The 19,899-nt window shown below is 27.0% G+C and overlaps 1 protein-coding gene across 2 annotated transcripts in view; it reads right to left on the reverse strand.

Annotated features, from left to right (window-relative positions):
* Window positions 1-19,899, reverse strand: part of LOC111612559 (formin-like protein 12) — a 74,126-nt gene that overhangs the window by 4,895 nt on the left and 49,332 nt on the right. The window contains exons 9-11 of one of the 2 annotated variants that reach the window (XM_023353789.1): window positions 11,527-11,658; window positions 11,242-11,331; window positions 7,111-7,212 (exon numbers count right to left, since the gene is read on the reverse strand). In XM_023353789.1, the coding sequence (XP_023209557.1) occupies window positions 7,111-7,212; window positions 11,242-11,331; window positions 11,527-11,658 (324 nt within the window). The remainder of the gene's footprint in view (window positions 1-7,110; window positions 7,213-11,241; window positions 11,332-11,526; window positions 11,659-19,899) is intronic. The other variant, XM_023353796.1, reaches the window with a different exon arrangement.

Here is a 19,899-nt window from a genome sequence, read left to right on the forward strand (position 1 = left end):
CTTTTTAATGTTTTTTTAATGGGGATTTTTTATCAAAATTAATTAATCATTCTAAAGTTGTAGTGCACAGATTTGACTTCGGTAAAGTTATTTAAAGCTGCTTTCTGATGTCAAAAACGACTTCCAATAGTTTTTAAATTTTTTAAATTAATATATTTTATTTTATATAAATTTAATTAATTAGGGGGAGTTGGAAATTGCAATAAAATTTTTAATTTTTTAAAAATATTTAAAAATATATGGCCAGCTAGTGTTCACCGTACTTTAAACCCTTGTCCTCCCGGGATGGCTATGAGAATGTCCCGGGAAATCGGACTCCAGCTGTGTTCAAGGTCATCCAGCTGTGTAAACAATGACTCCTCGGTGTCAAATTTCACAGAAGGGCGAGACAAAGGAATTTAAACTTTCCAAGCTTTTTCTTCAAAATTAATGCATTTCTTTCGTTTTTTTCAGTTTTAACTATTTTTTATGTTTAATTACATTTATATCAAAAATTGCTAGGAACTAAAGCGATTAAGGTAGATTTAGCTGTCCTTTACATCCATAAACGTTATATGTCAGTGGAACAAATGGAGTGAGCTTTGAGCGTTCCACGATTTTTGGAGACTGTCTATACGTGGGCTTCCTAAACAAGCCTATATGTATGTTTGTCAAAAAATTTTTGGATGAAATACAAACCGCACAACTTCAAAATCGCATAAAAATAATCCGCATAAAAAGAGTCCTTACAGTACATCATCTAAAATAAGCCTGAAAATGATATGATAATACTATAGTAAGAATTTTAGAACAATTATATATCTTCATTTAAGTCATCATTGTATAATATAAAAGATGCATATTAAATTAACAATACTTGGGGTATAAGGATTAGATTACTTTAATTTTTCTTTCTACAAATATCCAGAGCTATTGCTTTTGAATTTACAAAAATTTTTGTAAAATGTTTGTGTTAAGCCCAACTTCAAATGTTCGGGAGGAAGGTGACAAATTTTATCTACTATAACAAAACAAAGAAGGATGTTTTAGTCAGAAATAAAGTTAGTCACTGCTTTTCCCAGGAAATATCATCCAATTGGAGAATTTGAGTGTGTGAATCTATAATTATTACCAAATTTGGAATTGTTTGTCATTCTCCGAAAAAATAAATGTCTTGTCATTGTTTGGATAACCTAGATAGTGGAGTCAAGAATCTTAGTGACACACATTTCATGTTAAGAGCATCATCCTGTCAGGTCATGTATTTCCTCATGGAGTATTAATGCCCATTCATCATTCATCATGTCTCTCTCAAAAGGGAATTATCTGAGTTTACCTACATGGGATATCTACCAAACCTTGTATAAAAACTGAAATTTGGAGGATTTCAGAGTTTTTATAAGAATATACTCAACATAAGAATAAAGAAAAAAATAACTCAAACTATTGTACTATTTTTGTAATACAGAACAAATTGTAAGCTTCCTCTTTGTACAACTTTTGTGTGTGTTTAGAAACCTCTTGTATAACTAACCATTTAAATGATTATATTTCTGTTTAATTAACATAAAATATTCAAAACAAGTGAACGATTTTGTTATCTAGTTAAGTGTATAGAGTAATTGATTTCTAATTGACTCATCATCTCCAACTCTATTCACTTAGACCAAGTCTCCCACAATGAGACCACTCAAAATTTCAATTCATAGGCATAGCCTGTGTGATGTCAGAAAACATCCTGATATTCTGAATATAATTACTTACAATCATCAACAAACCTCACAGGTGTCAATTTGGCTAACCTGATCCTCATATTTAAATTTTCTAAAACTTGTGTATTTGGTTTTGTCTAAAAATTTTTATATAAAAATGGAGATTCTAAACTTAAAAAGTTAAACTAATTTTATTTCATTTTACATCAGTACATCTTACACTAAAAACAAAATCTCTTCTATGCTTCTAACACAATAAAGTGCTATAAATTAAGACACTTGGCGGATTTTCTCATCTTTATTTAGTTGATACGTGTGAAAAAGTTACACGTATCAACTAAATAAAGTTAACTATAATTCTAATATACCACTTCATATAAAACGAAACATATTTAATATGGAATACACTAAAATCAAAAATAGAACTACAGTAGTATAAATACTAAACAAATCGAACATTTAAATACGCTAAAGAAAAAATTTATTCTTTCAGGATACCCAAACAGAATCCTTAATATTTGGGAAACAGAAATAGATAAAAAAACAGATAAAACAATAAGAATAGATCCTAAACAAGCAGAAATAAGATACATTAGTTTCCCATACATAAAAGGTTTATACGAAGAGGTTAATAAGGAAGTCAAAAAAATTAATGTACAACTAGTACCAACATATGATAAGCTACTCTCCAGATTAAATGCAAAACAAGTTAACAAAACAAATATAACAAATAAAGAAGAAAGTAAAAATGTAGTCTATAACATTCCGTGTACATGCGAAAAAAAATTTTATATAGGTGAAACTAAACGTAAAGTTAAAGTAAGATTGAAAGAACATATAGCCGATTTGAAATATCGTAGACTAAATTCTGCTTTTCATGAACACTGCCTTTTGAATAATTGTAATATAGACAAAAATAATATAGATATCTTACACAGAGAAAGAGATACATACAAAAGAAAATTCAAAGAAAGTATAGAAATAATCAAAAATCAAAATAGTATAAATAAAAATCCTAGCATCTCAATAAACGAAAACTGGTTAAAAATTTTATATTAATTGTATTCACTAGATTCAAACTATTATTATTGTGATCAATGTGCTAATTAATAATAACGATTGAACTGTTACATAAATCAACAATAACAAAAAACTGTAATGTTGTAACGGGAATCAAATAATATGTAAATTTATATTAAATGTTAATCCTGTTTACCAACCTCAAGACATTGTAATGTCATTAGTTCATATAATAATCTATAATATTAAATACTGTAATGTTAAATAAATCAACAATCATATATTGTAAAAATATAGTAGATGTCAGATATGTAAATTTATATTGTAGAAGTTATGTAAATTCGTATTATATTGTCAATGCGTATCAAAGAAAATAAGGATTTAGTAAAACAGATTTATGAGTGGAAAGCATAATCAATTGTATACCAATTTGATAATTGTTGTCCAAGGTATGTTTTAGATCAAGAATTTTGTGGGACTGTTTTATAAGTAAAAGGTATAATCAATTGTGTACAGCCTTAACAACAGCCATACTCAAGGTATGCCTTAATTGAAGATAGTTTTACAGATTCTATAAAACTTATGTATAGTTTGTATAGATATGTTGTATACTCCCCTAATATTATAGTTGGCTGAAGGGGAAAAAATACTGTGAATAAGCTGATGTTACTGAGAAAATATTGAGAGTAAGCTGTTACTTCAATTTATAAGACTTGTATGGATAGGTATGTTTTATATTTTTAAGAATTTTACAAAACTTGTGTATTCTTTTTTATGTGTATGTTATATCCTTTTTTAAATGTTTTAGTTGGCTGAAGAGGGGCTTAAGAGCCCGAAACGTGTAACTTTTTCACACGTATCAACTAAATAAAGATGAGAAAATCCGCCAAGTGTCTTAATTTATAGCACTTTATTGTGTTAGAAGCATAAACAAATTGCAAAGCACGGTTTCATATCATCAAAATCTCTTCTGTATTTCTTAATAATTTTCAAAATTATTTTTTGTAATTGTTTTGAATAATTTTGAATTTTGTTTTAATTTCAGTTACATATTAACAGTTTAGAATAATGTAAACAAGTTGATCTAAGTTGAAGGTGATCTGACATTTAATAAAATAAATATTTTCAGTCAACACATTTAAACACCATGTGTTGCAAAATATTTGCAACACATGGTGCTTAAATATAACAAAATATTGCTGGATATATTGCATATTTGCAACATACCCAGTAATTTTCCTGGGCTGTGTATTACAGAAATGAAAAAAAAAAACACTACACACTGAAATCTGAGCTGTGTTAATTTGAAGCAACATGTTTAGTTAATAAAAATAGTTAAAGCATGGCCTGTGGGAATAGAAATTGCAGTTGGCCCAGTAAATTTTTTATGATAGAATACTAATAGGAATTCAAAAGCTGTTGAGCATATAAAATGCATAATGGCATAACACAGGGGTGGCCAACAGTTTTTGTCCCTGGGCCGAATTGGAAAGAAAACTTTTCATGGGCTGAACCAGAGGCTGCCCTAGCAAGATTTTGAGGTGGTGTGAGATCTCATTGTGGTATCACCCCATAGAAACTGAATTGTACATAGAGATTACAGATACATTTTTCACATTATCATGCATTATCAACATTCTACGCTGTGCTGAAGACATTTGTAATTGAGCGTTAACTCTAATCGCACAGTTACTTGTTGACCTGTTTTTTTTTTTTAGCCGTCAGAACTTTTCATCGAGATATTCAGACTTAAGTGGCTGATATTGACAAATGAATCGTGGGCCACAAATTCATTAGACGGGGCATATGTTGGCCATGCCTGGCATAACATGATCAGGAAAAAAATCATCCGGGGCACATGTTGCAATATTCCAAAAAATGAGAAAAAAAATGTTCTTCAACAATGCAGATAAAATTATATTAAATAGCCATCATTTGTGCCATTTTTTTTTAACAGATCGTGGCCCAGGATGATATTTTATGACCCACTATTGTGGCACTTAATGTGTTAAAAGAATTAAGCAGTGGTTTGATTTATTTAGTAGTAGTAGTAGTAGTAGTAGTAGTAGTAGTAGTAAGTTTTGTAATATATATATATATATATATATATGTAAGTATTTTATGATTAATAATTTTAATTATATTGTAAGCTTCCTAATTATCTTAAGCAAAAATGTTTTTAACAATAATTAGAATTTGAATTAAAATTATATATTTGTTTTAAATATTAAAAACTAAAAGAGGTTGTCAATTGTTAAGTGGTTAAATACATTTTTTTTTACTAATAATTACATTACTCCTAATATATTGGTAAACAGAAAATCAATTTAATGCAACACGTCTAGAAATCTAAGTGAAAAAATTTATACCTACCCATATAAAAAGTGATAAATTTTTATAAGTATAATAATTATTTCTAACATTTGAAAACATAAAATTTGAAATAAATGCATTAAATTTAAGAGGTTTTAAAACTCCAGAGTACTAACTGTAAATTAAGATAAATCAATAATAATATGCAATGCATCAATGGTTCTTAACCTGCTTTTGAGCTAGTGACAATTTGATAGCACACCAATAAGTCTCTCATCAGAAATGCCTGTGTGTATAAATGAAAAACATGATATTGAAGATCAGCACTTTTTATATAAAATACACAAATATTAAAATTCTTTTTTTTTTTCTACTTTTTTTTGACAAATTTTTTAAAATTTTGTGGCATTCCTCAAAAGAAATTTGCAGTACACCAGCCTTCCACAGTAAGTCAGTTGAGAACCACTGAAATATATTAATATAATACCAATTTTTAAGAAAATTAAATAAAAAATTATTATAAAACAAGTGAAACTAATATTAATAAATACAATTATTATTATTAAAATGATATATTATTGATACATTGTGATAAATATCTTATGGCAGTATCATCTATCACAAATTTTGTATTCTAATGTGGCAACCTAATTAAATAAAACTCAAGTTTATTCTATTAACAAAGTCATATATAATTACACACCAATTATTTTCTAAATCAAAGCTTATCAAATATAAAACTACAGTAATAATTCATTGCTTAGAATTGCTACTTTTATTATTAGTTTTTCCTTCAAATTGCATAATTGCATCATAAATAATAAAAACTAAAGAAAATAATTATATTAAAATTTAAAAGCTAATTCATTCAATAAAGCTTTTATTAAAAAATTATCACCATTTCAGTTTTAAAACATTAAAATTATCTTAAAAATTTGTTTTTAAAGTATAAAATGTAAATTTATCATTTTTCAATAGGTAATTTAAAATCAAAAAATGCATGCAAAATAAAGAATTTAAACAAAGAATCATTAAAAACAATTTTAAAAATTTACACATTGAAATGAAAACAAAATGGTAAAGTAGTCAGTCCATATGATATCATTCCAAGAAGTCTACATAAGCTGGTCGGTTAAAAAAAATTAAATTGCACTAAGTAATAGAGTATTACAGGGTTGCAAGTAGCAGATGAGACTGAAAATAGCTGAAAAAGTAACTAGAATTCTTTAAAAACAAAAACATAACTGATTGTTCTGAACATAACAATGGGTATGTTCAGAACAATCAACTTATGTAGCTGCTGATTCAATTATCCTATCTACAACTTAAGCCTGTTCAACTGCAACAAAGATTGCTTTTATAATCATTTTAGATATCATGCTGTCAACAAGTTATTCAAAATATATGATTTTTCAAGGCAACGTAAACAATACACTAAGCCATCCTAATTTCAACTATGTAAGCAACATTATACAAAAAGTTTTCCATTTGATAATCAGCTTGGAAGCAGCTTTTATGTAGGGAAGTGGATGATGCTTGTTACTGCATTGACAGATTATTGATTTGAATACTACTAAGCATTTTTTCCCTATTTCTTTAATTATTCAAGTAATCTAGATTGTTTAGTTTCTAAAATCATCAATAGGAAGTGAAATACTTACCATTAATGTTAGAATAACAAATTACAAATCAAAAAGATTACTTATTTAAAAGTTCTTTTCATCTAGCAGCATAAAAGAAATATTTATTCATTATTTTAAAATAAAAACATCTTTCATATTATACTGAAATATATCTTTAGTATGACATCCTAAATTATTGCTTAATAAGTTACTCTTATTAATAATGCAATAAGTCATCAGTAGTAGCTACTCTTACAGCATCCTATTATAAAAGACAGTATATTAGAAAATGGATTATAGGTTATAAATTAGTACAATCTTCTTGTGAAATCTTAAGGATTTCACAACAAGATTTTGCAAAATATTTTGATCTAGTAACATTAGTAAAATAATTATATGATAAATACTATTTTCAGCATCATTTCAAATCTACCAAATTTTTCATGCCTAAAATAATTACTTACTATTGAACTAGAAAGTGAAGAAGCTGCAGCATCTGCTAACAATCCAACCCCTGATGCAAGGGCTGAAGAAGTTATATTACTATGCTCTTTAGATCCATGAAGCTAGAAGATAGAGTAATGTCAAAAGAAGAAAAAAAAATTCATAATTAGAGAAAAGCAGATAAAGATTTAAATTTTTAACTCCTAAGTCATACTAGGCCTATATCATGCACTGCCATTTTCTATTAAAACACTGTTTAATTAGTGTAAAATTAATGAAAAATATACAAAACATTCCTTAAAACAATTCATATATTAAATTTTGTAAAGTTATACTTTATTTTCATGCAACTAATTCAGAATTAAATTAAGCACTTAAAACATTTTATTTACATTTCATGCTTTAATCTAAAGTTTAGTAAAAGGGTTTTAAATAAAGATTTTCTGTTTAATTATTTTCATAAATACATACAATAGTGTAATATATTACATCATGTATTTCACATACAAGTATATACTATGATATTTAAAAAATGATATTTGTGAATATCAAAAACAACAACAAATCAAGATAGCAGATAAATTCTTTTCAAATTTAAGTCTACTTTAACAGATATTCATACACAATTCCAATTACTATCAAACAACATTGAGAATAATTTTAAAATGTCAAGTTTATCCTTAAATCCAATTTGTTTCAATTGTCTAGACTCTAGAGAAAAATAAAATAAATCACGTCATTGCGTTATCATTTATCTAGTTATTCTTCTCAACTATAATATTGGATACAACTGAGAAGAATCATAAAAATTAGACATTTTAAAAAATTCTATTACAATTAAATAGTTATTATTCATTACAATTATTTTTAGCTTTGCAAGCATTTTCACATACTTAATTTTTATGAATTTACATCAAATAATTGAGGGACTATTAAGATGCATGTGTTTTCAATAATACAAGACAATTTTATAGTGAATAAGAAACCAAGCTCAAGTTATCTATTATTAATCAAATGATAAAACTAAATTCATTATCAAGTTATAGTCTGACAAATTAAAAATATAGATATGTAATTTAGACTAAAGATAAGCAACAAATAAATTTACCATAATTCAAGATGGTGACTTTGTGTATATATATATANACTTAAGCACAAAGAGAATAGCAATGGCACATGGGTACTTGATAAAACATATATATATATTTTTGTGCTAAATGTTCCATATGACAAGAGACAAACCAATATACAAAGAAATTACACAAAATGGAGGAACAGAGCTGGTCTACAAAAGATGCTATATACCAAATTCTGCAAAATGATGATACATAGATAGAACAAGAGCTCCTGCAGTTTATAGTATACCATTAGAAGATTTGACAAAAATTTAATTTACATTGGAGCCACCAATATATATCACTTAAAAGCAGGATTAAAGAACATAAACATAGTGAAAAAGAAAAACAACAGTGCTATCCATATATACCTCAGTACTAAGAACTGAAGCTAAACTGGAACAAGCAGCATTAATTAAAAAGTGCTTTACTAGAGAAGAAACTAAATTTTTACAGACATTAGATATATTTAAAACAGCCTTGAGGAGAGAGTGCATTAATTAACATACAAGATGCTGATTTGTCATATGCTTGGAAAGCTTTTATGATAACCCTGAAAAAAGATTATAACAACAACTCAATTAACCTATGGGATATTAATTGAGACAGAGCATTAGAAGAGATTCTGTAAGCCTCATAGGAGAGACAGTCTCTTCTATGAGGCTTACAGAATTGTGTTCATTCTCAAAATCTGTTCAATTGATTTTAATTACTTTGCCATTTTCCATTAATTGAGATGAGGAATTCAAAAATGTAATAAAAAATGGAGGTCCATGACTTTCCAGATATAAGGCCATTTCATGAACGCTCATGACAAAGCAATATTGTGTGAATTGCAAAACTGTGTTGTGCGATGTTTTACAATCATTAGCACAACTATGGGCTTATAGAATCAAGTTTGTTCTCAAAATTTAACGAACCAATTTTGATAAAACTTTGCTAATTTCCATAAATTGAGACGAGGAATCTAGAAATGTAATGTAGATCCATTTAAATGTAAAACATCCAGTAATGAATTGTTTAAATTTCTAGTTACATTTAAAATTTTGGTGGTGCCATCTGTTACAATATTTTGTAACATAACTTTTATATTGTTTACTATTATAAAATTGCAGAAAGAGTAATTTTGTGGGTAGGGATGAGTTTTAATCTTAGAATCTACAATTTTTTTATGAGTAAAATCATCATTAAGTCCAACCATACTCAAGATATGACACACAATCCTCTTTATCACCCACCCCATTGACCTTTAACAATCAAAATTTAATTAATAGCATCAATCACTCTAATCCACAAACCTCCCTGCAAAATTTCAGAAATTTTTGACAAAACACACAGGAGTTAAGTTTCAAAGAGGATGAACAAAATTGTACCCACCCACCGGAAAAAAAAACCAAAATTTTTTTGCATTTCTCCACATTTCAAGATTTCAAGTCCAAAAATGCAAAAAAAATCTTGGAGGGAGTCATTTTTTGATCAATCGCTATACTTTCCCTCTGTTATATATAAGAGCTGGGAAAGTAAAATTACAAGTCCATGACTTAGTTTCCAACGTACAAAAGGTATTCAAGTGACAATGCTCTCCCTGATGCAACTAAGTATGCTTAATGGAATTTAGACCAAGGGTAAAAAAAAAAAGTTTAGATCAAATACACACACATACATATGAGCTTATCACACCAGTGAATGAGATTAAATTGCAAAATCTTTAATGATTATTTAACAACTTATTAAAAACTCTACAATAAGTTATGGCTGTTTTTGACAATTACATAATACAGAGCACTCAACATGTATTTTAGACTCAATACATCCCTCTTCAGTTGGTGTTCTTAAAAATATATAATTTTATAATTTATAAAATCAAACAAAAATTGTAAAATTATAAAAATACATTAAAAGGCCATTGTAAATATGACAAATTTACAATTATCACAGGTGATGTCTCACAAGTATAATAGTTTCAAGATCATCACTTTCTTAGCCTTGGGAACATTAAATACAATTTGCTAATACAGTAATTACATTCATAACATTTTAATTATAAAAATAGCAAATAATTGGTTCCAAAGTATTTTTTATTAAAAATTTAATATAAAAATGCTGACACCTAAAATTACAGTCTAAAAAAAAGTATGTATTATGCATTCGAATATGATGTCATTTGCATGTCATTGCTAAATGGCCAAGCTCAATATAAAGCTCAAAACTGGCAAAATCTTCATTATATACTAATGCCATGAGGTACAGATGATTCAAACATGGCTAGATAGCATTCACTTTTATAAAATGCTGCAAAGAAGCATTTTATAAAGAAGAAAATTTTGAAAAGGATTAGATAAGTAAGTGTCATAATTCAAAATTACTTGAAAAATCTCATCCAATACAATGTTATTAAGCAAACTGTAGCAAAAATAAACTGAGAACGTGAATTGTGATAAAAAGATCATAAGTTTTCTACACATTTTAATAAGAACTACTCATCAATTAATTTCCTAATTCATTTAATCCTTCCCAAGTCATCTTAAGTGATGAAAAAAAGTTTAATCTGAATGACCAATATGGTTTTAAATAGATACTGACCTGATTTACACAAATTTTCAAAATTGTTTTCTAAGAGAAATTTTGGCAGAGGTAATATTATGGCATGAAAAATGTTTTCATCAAAAGAACAATTTGAATTAGCACTTCCAATATAAAGAATGAACAACAAGAAATATATTTGTGTGTGTGTATATATATATATATATATATAAATAAGAGCTAGTTGATTATATTTGTGTACTTAAAATGAATAGTTTAAATGATTACACAGATAGAATTTAAATGTTCAATTTCAAAAATTGCCAAAATCTTTTATTAAATATTTTATTAACTAACTTCAAAATTTTCTTCTAGATATATCATTGCTGTTGAAATATATAGTTATGAAATATGGAAAAATGATTAATAATTCTATTAAAAAATCAAACTAATTAAAAATTAAGGACTATCAAGTTTAGATGGAAAGACTTTGCTACTGCATTGGACACTTACTTTCTGTTCAGTCGCTGATACAACTGCTGCCTCAGTTAATTTTCCAATGCCAGCAGCAAAATCAGACAGTTGTTCATTTTTATCCTTAGGCTAAAATATAATTTCATGAAAAAAACATGAATAATTTCAAAATGTTAATTTATATGAAATGAAAATGTTCCTATATTTCTTAAATGAAATGAATCTAAAAGATTAACAATGAGCAAAAAGAAACAAATACTTTGATAAATGAATTTAGATCAAATGCAATAAAGAGAAATCTTCTAAAAAGCTAAAAATACTTACTTTTGATTCTATCATTGAAGATACAGCAGCATTTGTCAATATTTCTACCCCGACAGCTAGGGCAGCATCTGCTGCACTGCTGTCTTTTCCCTTCCCATTGTGTCTTTGATTATCTCCCATTTTTTCCCTTTCCTATTGAACAACATTACTCAAATGAAAACAATGTTTTTTTTTAAATAAGAATTTTAAGTCATTTTTGAAGTAATTTCAGATATTTAAAAATTTATTATACTAAATAACAATATTCGACTTTTGTAATTAAAATAAAATTATTTCAATTTAATATTGAAATTACATAATTATGATATAATTTTTACATTTTAAAACTAATTTAGCTCGTTGCCATTATCATATCATAACAAACCAACCACTTCAGGTCTTTTGCTTCAATCTTTGCTTATGTATGATAATATTTCAATAATTTTTGGATAATTTTATTAATATAAATAATAATATATTTAGTCATCATTATTATTAATTTATTTTTAAATAGAATTTACATCATAAATACAGTAAGTTCATTATAAAATTTATAAATTGGATATACATTTTCTAATTTATAATTTTGTTGTTGTTGTAGTGATTTTAAGAAATAAACTTAGATTTAATATTAAATGATGACGATAATATTCATTTCTATCTTATCTAATTACTAAAAAGCATGTTTATATTTCTTTACATAAGTATTATTTAAAACAGGTATTCATGCATGCATAGGGAGTTCTACTACTGACCACTTTAGGCTATCCAACTCCAATTTGCATTGTTTCATGGTATTCCTTGTATTTATAATTTATAGCAATTTTCTTTTTATTTCCAGATTAAATAACTGAACAATTATTAAATCTATACATCAAAAACTTTTTAATTAAAACAATATAATACAAATTCATAACATCTTGAGTGACATCTGTCTATTTTTGAAAACTGCTTATTTTGTATGTACTGTATATATGCATAAATGTTCCACACATACACAATATGTGTACATGCATGTATATATAATACATATTTTAAATTATGTTTACATTACACCAAGACAAAAAAAAATTCACCATTGTAAATTGGTCTAATAAGTACTCATGTGTAAAGAAACAATCTAATCAAACTTTATAAATGGAAATGTTTAACAACAACATTTTGACTCAATGTAGTTGAAAATATTATTTAAAACTTAAAAAAAGTGGGTTGAAAAATCTGCACTTTTGTTCTTTTAACAATTTATAACAAAATTTAATATTTTTTAAAATCAGAAGTTTTTACATAATAAATTATTCCATTAAATTAATCTTTGATTTAGTCATTCACATTATCATATTTTAAAATAAAGTTTAATATATTATTATGTAACAAATACACAGTGGTACCTCGGTATACGTCTGTTTTAAAATACGTCCAATTCAGAATATATCCTGTTTGGACGAAACAAATTTTGCTCGGTATACGACTTTTGTTCAGTATACGAACTAATTCAATTATATGCGCTATCTATGAACAAGTAGCACTATTGGTGTACTACACCAGACTAGACGTTCACAGTGCCATGGTTTATAACTTTGTTAAATTTCTTCTGATTTTAAATTTTAAGTAAAATTTTATTATTTTTATTAATCATGAATTGCAAAAAAGCAAATGAAAAGCAACAGAAAACTAAAAAAATGACTAGAATCACAATGGAACTGAAAAAGAGAGATTGTTGAGAAATACGAAGGTAGCATGTGTGTTCAAGATTTTAACTGTTGCATACCTTATTCCGAGAACGACTATATCAACAATCTTGAAAAATAAAGACATTATTAAATCTGCTAACATTGGGAAAGGAGTTAAATCAATTCCTAAACAGAGATCGAAGACATTAGATCATTTTGAGAAATTGCTTTTGCTTGGATAACTGAAAAACAGTGTGCTGGCGACATCCTATCAGAAGCAATTATTTGCGAGAAAGCTAAAAAGATACATGCTGATCTCATGAAAAATCAAGCAGGAACTAGCCAGGAAAGCGAGGTGTTTAAAGCCAGCCATTTTTTTTTTACATGAGAACGGATTAATCATTTTTACATTACTTCTTATGGGAAAGGTTGGTTTGGTATACGTCCTATTCAGTATAAGTCCAAACATCAGGAACGGATTAAGGTCATATACCGAGGTTCCACTGTATTTCAAATTTACAAATATACAAATCTACTGTAAAGTATGTATTGCAACAATCAGATAAAATATAGAGTTAAAAATTCTATGTAATTATTTTTAGTTTTTGCATTTTAATAAGTCAATTTAAATTTAATGTATAAATAGGTTTTTATTCTTTCATTAAGAAGTTTAAATATTAGCATGATTCAATTTATATTTGTAAATTATAAGTGTTACTTCAAAAATTATCAGTAAAGTCCATTACAGATTAATTAAATGAATGTAAATTCTCTTTGTAACTTCAAAAAATATTCCAAAGTGTCCAAAATAAATTAAATATTCAAATTTATTAAATAAATAAATCAACAATTATGTAAGAAAACATGGACATTCTCAAATTAGCATTATTTCAACAATGAATATATGCTGTTTTGCTTAAAATTCAATATACAGTCGACCCCCCTATAACGTGCGTTCCTATAACGGAAATTCCTATAACGTAGCGAAAAAATTGCAGCAACATTCGTTTAAAGGAGCTCCTAAAACGTCGTCGCCGACTCGTTTCGCGACAATTTGCTCGGTATACGACTTTTGTTCAGTATACGAACTAATTCAATTATATGCGCTATCTATGAACAAGTAGCACTATTGGTGTACTACACCAGACTAGACGTTCACAGTGCCATGGTTTATAACTTTGTTAAATTTCTTCTGATTTTAAATTTTAAGTAAAATTTTATTATTTTTATTAATCATGANAAATTATCTTAAAAATTTGTTTTTAAAGTATAAAATGTAAATTTATCATTTTTCAATAGGTAATTTAAAATCAAAAAATGCATGCAAAATAAAGAATTTAAACAAAGAATCATTAAAAACAATTTTAAAAATTTACACATTGAAATGAAAACAAAATGGTAAAGTAGTCAGTCCATATGATATCATTCCAAGAAGTCTACATAAGCTGGTCGGTTAAAAAAAATTAAATTGCACTAAGTAATAGAGTATTACAGGGTTGCAAGTAGCAGATGAGACTGAAAATAGCTGAAAAAGTAACTAGAATTCTTTAAAAACAAAAACATAACTGATTGTTCTGAACATAACAATGGGTATGTTCAGAACAATCAACTTATGTAGCTGCTGATTCAATTATCCTATCTACAACTTAAGCCTGTTCAACTGCAACAAAGATTGCTTTTATAATCATTTTAGATATCATGCTGTCAACAAGTTATTCAAAATATATGATTTTTCAAGGCAACGTAAACAATACACTAAGCCATCCTAATTTCAACTATGTAAGCAACATTATACAAAAAGTTTTCCATTTGATAATCAGCTTGGAAGCAGCTTTTATGTAGGGAAGTGGATGATGCTTGTTACTGCATTGACAGATTATTGATTTGAATACTACTAAGCATTTTTTCCCTATTTCTTTAATTATTCAAGTAATCTAGATTGTTTAGTTTCTAAAATCATCAATAGGAAGTGAAATACTTACCATTAATGTTAGAATAACAAATTACAAATCAAAAAGATTACTTATTTAAAAGTTCTTTTCATCTAGCAGCATAAAAGAAATATTTATTCATTATTTTAAAATAAAAACATCTTTCATATTATACTGAAATATATCTTTAGTATGACATCCTAAATTATTGCTTAATAAGTTACTCTTATTAATAATGCAATAAGTCATCAGTAGTAGCTACTCTTACAGCATCCTATTATAAAAGACAGTATATTAGAAAATGGATTATAGGTTATAAATTAGTACAATCTTCTTGTGAAATCTTAAGGATTTCACAACAAGATTTTGCAAAATATTTTGATCTAGTAACATTAGTAAAATAATTATATGATAAATACTATTTTCAGCATCATTTCAAATCTACCAAATTTTTCATGCCTAAAATAATTACTTACTATTGAACTAGAAAGTGAAGAAGCTGCAGCATCTGCTAACAATCCAACCCCTGATGCAAGGGCTGAAGAAGTTATATTACTATGCTCTTTAGATCCATGAAGCTAGAAGATAGAGTAATGTCAAAAGAAGAAAAAAAAATTCATAATTAGAGAAAAGCAGATAAAGATTTAAATTTTTAACTCCTAAGTCATACTAGGCCTATATCATGCACTGCCATTTTCTATTAAAACACTGTTTAATTAGTGTAAAATTAATGAAAAATATACAAAACATTCCTTAAAACAATTCATATATTAAATTTTGTAAAGTTATACTTTATTTTCATGCAACTAATTCAGAATTAAATTAAGCACTTAAAACATTTTATTTACATTTCATGCTTTAATCTAAAGTTTAGTAAAAGGGTTTTAAATAAAGATTTTCTGTTTAATTATTTTCATAAATACATACAATAGTGTAATATATTACATCATGTATTTCACATACAAGTATATACTATGATATTTAAAAAATGATATTTGTGAATATCAAAAACAACAACAAATCAAGATAGCAGATAAATTCTTTTCAAATTTAAGTCTACTTTAACAGATATTCATACACAATTCCAATTACTATCAAACAACATTGAGAATAATTTTAAAATGTCAAGTTTATCCTTAAATCCAATTTGTTTCAATTGTCTAGACTCTAGAGAAAAATAAAATAAATCACGTCATTGCGTTATCATTTATCTAGTTATTCTTCTCAACTATAATATTGGATACAACTGAGAAGAATCATAAAAATTAGACATTTTAAAAAATTCTATTACAATTAAATAGTTATTATTCATTACAATTATTTTTAGCTTTGCAAGCATTTTCACATACTTAATTTTTATGAATTTACATCAAATAATTGAGGGACTATTAAGATGCATGTGTTTTCAATAATACAAGACAATTTTATAGTGAATAAGAAACCAAGCTCAAGTTATCTATTATTAATCAAATGATAAAACTAAATTCATTATCAAGTTATAGTCTGACAAATTAAAAATATAGATATGTAATTTAGACTAAAGATAAGCAACAAATAAATTTACCATAATTCAAGATGGTGACTTTGTGTATATATATATATANGTTGGGATGCCAACTGCGCGCTTATATATATATATATATATTTTATTTATTTATGTTTCAGATATTTAGAATCAACATTTAAATTAAATCGATCACACAACTTTATAACAAATTCAAACTAATATTAAAAAATTCAAAACTGGAAAAATGTAAATATTAATGCCCTCAGTAACATTAGTTTTATTCCAGTTGTATCTTAAAAATGACAAATGTTTAGATCATCATTTTAAATGTTGCAATAAAAGAGGCAATTAGATCTTTAGTTAGAGGGCATTTACCTACTGCACCTGTATGGAGGATATGATTATAGAACTTAAGCACAAAGAGAATAGCAATGGCACATGGGTACTTGATAAAACATATATATATATTTTTGTGCTAAATGTTCCATATGACAAGAGACAAACCAATATACAAAGAAATTACACAAAATGGAGGAACAGAGCTGGTCTACAAAAGATGCTATATACCAAATTCTGCAAAATGATGATACATAGATAGAACAAGAGCTCCTGCAGTTTATAGTATACCATTAGAAGATTTGACAAAAATTTAATTTACATTGGAGCCACCAATATATATCACTTAAAAGCAGGATTAAAGAACATAAACATAGTGAAAAAGAAAAACAACAGTGCTATCCATATATACCTCAGTACTAAGAACTGAAGCTAAACTGGAACAAGCAGCATTAATTAAAAAGTGCTTTACTAGAGAAGAAACTAAATTTTTACAGACATTAGATATATTTAAAACAGCCTTGAGGAGAGAGTGCATTAATTAACATACAAGATGCTGATTTGTCATATGCTTGGAAAGCTTTTATGATAACCCTGAAAAAAGATTATAACAACAACTCAATTAACCTATGGGATATTAATTGAGACAGAGCATTAGAAGAGATTCTGTAAGCCTCATAGGAGAGACAGTCTCTTCTATGAGGCTTACAGAATTGTGTTCATTCTCAAAATCTGTTCAATTGATTTTAATTACTTTGCCATTTTCCATTAATTGAGATGAGGAATTCAAAAATGTAATAAAAAATGGAGGTCCATGACTTTCCAGATATAAGGCCATTTCATGAACGCTCATGACAAAGCAATATTGTGTGAATTGCAAAACTGTGTTGTGCGATGTTTTACAATCATTAGCACAACTATGGGCTTATAGAATCAAGTTTGTTCTCAAAATTTAACGAACCAATTTTGATAAAACTTTGCTAATTTCCATAAATTGAGACGAGGAATCTAGAAATGTAATGTAGATCCATTTAAATGTAAAACATCCAGTAATGAATTGTTTAAATTTCTAGTTACATTTAAAATTTTGGTGGTGCCATCTGTTACAATATTTTGTAACATAACTTTTATATTGTTTACTATTATAAAATTGCAGAAAGAGTAATTTTGTGGGTAGGGATGGGTTTTAATCTTAGAATCTACAATTTTTTTATGAGTAAAATCATCATTAAGTCCAACCATACTCAAGATATGACACACAATCCTCTTTATCACCCACCCCATTGACCTTTAACAATCAAAATTTAATTAATAGCATCAATCACTCTAATCCACAAACCTCCCTGCAAAATTTCAGAAATTTTTGACAAAACACACAGGAGTTAAGTTTCAAAGAGGATGAACAAAATTGTACCCACCCACCGGAAAAAAAAACCAAAATTTTTTTGCATTTCTCCACATTTCAAGATTTCAAGTCCAAAAATGCAAAAAAAATCTTGGAGGGAGTCATTTTTTGATCAATCGCTATACTTTCCCTCTGTTATATATAAGAGCTGGGAAAGTAAAATTACAAGTCCATGACTTAGTTTCCAACGTACAAAAGGTATTAAAGTGACAATGCTCTCCCTGATGCAACTAAGTATGCTTAATGGAATTTAGACCAAGGGTAAAAAAAAAAAGTTTAGATCAAATACACACACATACATATGAGCTTATCACACCAGTGAATGAGATTAAATTGCAAAATCTTTAATGATTATTTAACAACTTATTAAAAACTCTACAATAAGTTATGGCTGTTTTTGACAATTACATAATACAGAGCACTCAACATGTATTTTAGACTCAATACATCCCTCTTCAGTTGGTGTTCTTAAAAATATATAATTTTATAATTTATAAAATCAAACAAAAATTGTAAAATTATAAAAATACATTAAAAGGCCATTGTAAATATGACAAATTTACAATTATCACAGGTGATGTCTCACAAGTATAATAGTTTCAAGATCATCACTTTCTTAGCCTTGGGAACATTAAATACAATTTGCTAATACAGTAATTACATTCATAACATTTTAATTATAAAAATAGCAAATAATTGGTTCCAAAGTATTTTTTATTAAAAATTTAATATAAAAATGCTGACACCTAAAATTACAGTCTAAAAAAAAGTATGTATTATGCATTCGAATATGATGTCATTTGCATGTCATTGCTAAATGGCCAAGCTCAATATAAAGCTCAAAACTGGCAAAATCTTCATTATATACTAATGCCATGAGGTACAGATGATTCAAACATGGCTAGATAGCATTCACTTTTATAAAATGCTGCAAAGAAGCATTTTATAAAGAAGAAAATTTCGAAAAGGATTAGATAAGTAAGTGTCATAATTCAAAATTACTTGAAAAATCTCATCCAATACAATGTTATTAAGCAAACTGTAGCAAAAATAAACTGAGAACGTGAATTGTGATAAAAAGATCATAAGTTTTCTACACATTTTAATAAGAACTACTCATCAATTAATTTCCTAATTCATTTAATCCTTCCCAAGTCATCTTAAGTGATGAAAAAAAGTTTAATCTGAATGACCAATATGGTTTTAAATAGATACTGACCTGATTTACACAAATTTTCAAAATTGTTTTCTAAGAGAAATTTTGGCAGAGGTAATATTATGGCATGAAAAATGTTTTCATCAAAAGAACAATTTGAATTAGCACTTCCAATATAAAGAATGAACAACAAGAAATATATTTGTGTGTGTGTATATATATATATAAACTTTTATTTTTTTAGAAGAATATTGGAGTTCAGTTGATTGAAAAAACTTTTCTGGATCTTCTTTTGCTTGATAATAACAGTATGAGGTGAGAAAATATGAGGTTTATCCTGTTTGTTTCTAAATGAAAGTAGTGTTGCACATCCCTGGATTATTTTCCCC

This window comes from Centruroides sculpturatus, unplaced genomic scaffold, assembly GCF_000671375.1.
Source record: "Centruroides sculpturatus isolate CEXI.00-Female unplaced genomic scaffold, Cexi_2.0 scaffold3, whole genome shotgun sequence".
Lineage (NCBI taxonomy): Eukaryota > Metazoa > Arthropoda > Arachnida > Scorpiones > Buthidae > Centruroides > Centruroides sculpturatus.